Source organism: Nicotiana sylvestris, chromosome 3 (genome assembly GCF_000393655.2).
Source record: "Nicotiana sylvestris chromosome 3, ASM39365v2, whole genome shotgun sequence".
Lineage (NCBI taxonomy): Eukaryota > Viridiplantae > Streptophyta > Magnoliopsida > Solanales > Solanaceae > Nicotiana > Nicotiana sylvestris.
The window spans coordinates 143,736,946-143,739,969 of record NC_091059.1 but is presented as its reverse complement, the minus strand read 5'-3'; the positions used below and the strand labels follow the sequence as shown (position 1 = coordinate 143,739,969).

Below are 3,024 nucleotides of genomic sequence, written 5' to 3'. Positions count from 1 at the left end.
TAGGAGAGTTAGAGAGTGGTTTGTGGTGGTTGCATCATAAGTTAGTTTGAAGTCTTTGCAATAGGGTGTTTGCAAAGTGGCTTGTAATAGGTAGATTACAAGTTAGTTAAGTTAAAAGCTTACAAGAGTAGGTCGTGGTTTTTTGATCCCCTTGTGTGGGATTTTCCACGTAGAAAATCTCTTGCATTCTTTACATTCAATCTTTACTGCATTCTACGTATCAGTCTCATAGAGGACCAGGTACTTTATAGTTTGGTGGACTCATATAAGCTATCAATTAGTATCAGAGCAGGTTCTTCCTATCAAGCTAACACCTAGGAAAGATCCTAAATGGATGCTCCACCAAACTTTGAAGAAGGACAATCAACCTATAGACCTCCCAGATTCAATGGTCAATACTACGACTGGTGGAAGACTCGGATGCATGATTTCATGATGGCCGAAGATTCAGAGTTGTGGGACATCATTTGTGATGGTCCTCATGTTCCTATGAAGAAACTTGAAGAAACAGGAACATTGGTTCCCAAAGGGAGAGGAGAGTACAACGACATTGACAGAAAAGCTATAGAAAAGAACTATCGTGCCAAGAAAATATTGATATGTGGCATAGTACCTGATGAGTACAATAGAGTATCAGCTTGTGATACTGCCAAAGAAATATGGGAAGCCTTACAAACTGCACATGAAGGAACCACTCAGTCAAACAATCCAAGATAGACATGCTCACCACTTAATATGAGCTCTTCAGGATGAAGGATGATGAGTCCATACAAGATATGCACACCAGATTCACCTCCATCATAAATGAGCTTCACTCACTTGGAGATGTCATTCCCATAAACAAGCTTGTAAGGAAAATTCTCAGTGTTCTACGTAGGAAAGTAAGGTAAATGCCATCACTGAAGCTAAAGATCTACAGACTCTGACCATGGATGAGTTGATTGGTAATCTGAAAACAAACGAGATGAAAAGAAAGAAAGACAGTGAAAGAAGAGAGCCTAAGAAGGAAAAAAACCCGGTGCTTAAGGTTGAAAGGAGTGATTCAAGTGATGAAGATAATGACATGGCCTATCTTACTAAGAGATTTCAAAAAATGTTTCGAAGAAATGGTGGCATACCGAAGTGAGGCAGTTCAAGTAAAACAAGGAACAACGATCTTTGTCACGGATATAGAAAGTCAGGGCATTTTATCAAAGACTGCCCACTCGCGAAACAGGAGCAGTACAAGCAAAATCCTGATAAAGCAGGAAAAAGGAACTTGGTTCCAAAGAAAAGATTCAATCGAAAAAGTGTTGTAGACAATATCGTTAATCAGGCTCTTGCTGCTTGGGTCAAGTGATTCCAAAAGGGAATCAGATGTAGAAAACAGTTCCATGATGGCAGTGGAAACTAAAGCAACGAAGTATGATTCACTGTTCGCGCTGATGGCTCAGTCAGATGATGATGATGAAAATGATAAGGTAAACTTCAGGGATGTTCAGAGAAATCTGAAATCCCATTCTTCTATGAAGCTAAGGTCTTTATCAAATGTCCTAATTGATGCTTATAGTAGTCTCGTAAATGATAAGGAGATCCTGACCATAGAACTAGGAGAAGTCGAACAATCTAGAGATGATCTAGTGGTCTATGTAGTGGACTTAAATGAGACCATAGCTAATCTTGAACAAGAGAAGGAGGCCCTGAATGAAAAAATAACTAGTGTAGAAAATGAGAGAGACGATATGATGGTAGTAGTTGTTGATCTAAAAGAAACAATACAAGGTCTTAGCAATGAGAAACACACTTTAGAAGAAAAAGTTGCATCTACTGAAGAGGAGAGGGATGACCTACTAGTGATATGCATTGATCTAGAGGAAACCATTGATGGACTCAATAGAGAACATAGGAATGTAAGTCTTGAGAAAGGGAAGGAAGTAGCTAGTGAGTTGCACATCTTGCTAGAAAAGGAGTTAACTGTTGTAAAAATCAGTCTCTACAGTGAACTCGAAAGGAATCAACAACTCCAAACTGAGTTGGAGAAAGTAAGAAATGATCTTGAGAAATCCTTGAAGTGGACCTAGTCCTCAGATGTCGTCGCTGCCATGTATCTCAACAATAGTGGGAACAAGCAGGGCATCGGGTTCCAAAGGGAAAAAACTCCCTACAACCCACACAACAAGTATGTTACTGTACCTAATAACTGGCTATGTACCCACTGTGGAAACAACGGGAATTTTAAAGAAAATTGTCAGGCCAGGGTTCAGTCTGCTCAAAAGAACAAAGCATTTACTGATAGAGTGACTACTAGAAAAGGACCAGGTACCACTCGCAAAAAGTGGATGTTGCCTGTGTGGACTAGGAAATCCCTCATTCATCCTTTTTATAGTAACAAAGGACCCAAACTAGTTTAGGTTCCTAAATCTAACCCTTGATGTGCATGTGCAGGAAGCAGTGAGAGGAAGCAGGCTGCAATGGACTATGGACAGTGGATGCCTAAATCATGCAGCTGAAAACATCATGAATTTCTTCTCACTAAAAGCCTTGTAGGAAGGGAATGTATCCTTGAGAAGAAAGTAAAGGGTACATTCTTAGTGAATAAAAAGGCAGAAATGTTCCTTTGGCACTCGAGTGGGAACAAGCACTATGTGAATGGCCTAAAAAGAGTGCAGTCACCAATCTGATAACTCTCCAAGTAGTCTCAGTGAACGAGGGTAACAAGAACAGTTACTCTTGCTAGTTATTAATCTCCACAAGCTGGCGATATGAGATGAGTGAAGTTGCAATCATGGCATGAAGGATTGGTAAATGCAAACTTCTCACCTCCAAGACCTGGTCAGTGGTCTGCCAAACTCAAGCGTCACCTGGACATGAGTTCACAAAAATGATGAAGGAGGGGGAGAAGGGATCACACACAATTACACCAAGGACTCCACAGCAACATGGCGTAGCTGAAGGAAAGAACAGAACCGGAAAATGCTGCATGGATTGTGCTCATCGCCTATGGAATCACCAAGAAATTCTGGGTAAAAGGAATGAATACTGCTC

The 3,024-nt window shown here is 40.5% G+C and overlaps 2 protein-coding genes across 2 annotated transcripts; both read left to right on the top strand.

Moving 5' to 3' along the window:
* Positions 1-330: 330 nt before the first annotated feature.
* LOC138888123 (uncharacterized) lies at positions 331-717 on the top strand. Its single transcript, XM_070169937.1, has one exon. It carries the CDS (start codon positions 331-333, stop codon positions 715-717), a length of 387 nt encoding a protein of 128 aa, XP_070026038.1.
* Positions 718-928: 211 nt separating this feature from the next.
* Positions 929-2,060, top strand: LOC138888122 (MAR-binding filament-like protein 1). Its single transcript, XM_070169936.1, has 2 exons — positions 929-1,122; positions 1,316-2,060. The coding sequence occupies exons 1-2, from the start codon at positions 929-931 to the stop codon at positions 2,058-2,060; spliced, it is 939 nt and encodes a 312-aa protein (XP_070026037.1).
* Positions 2,061-3,024: the final 964 nt, after the last annotated feature.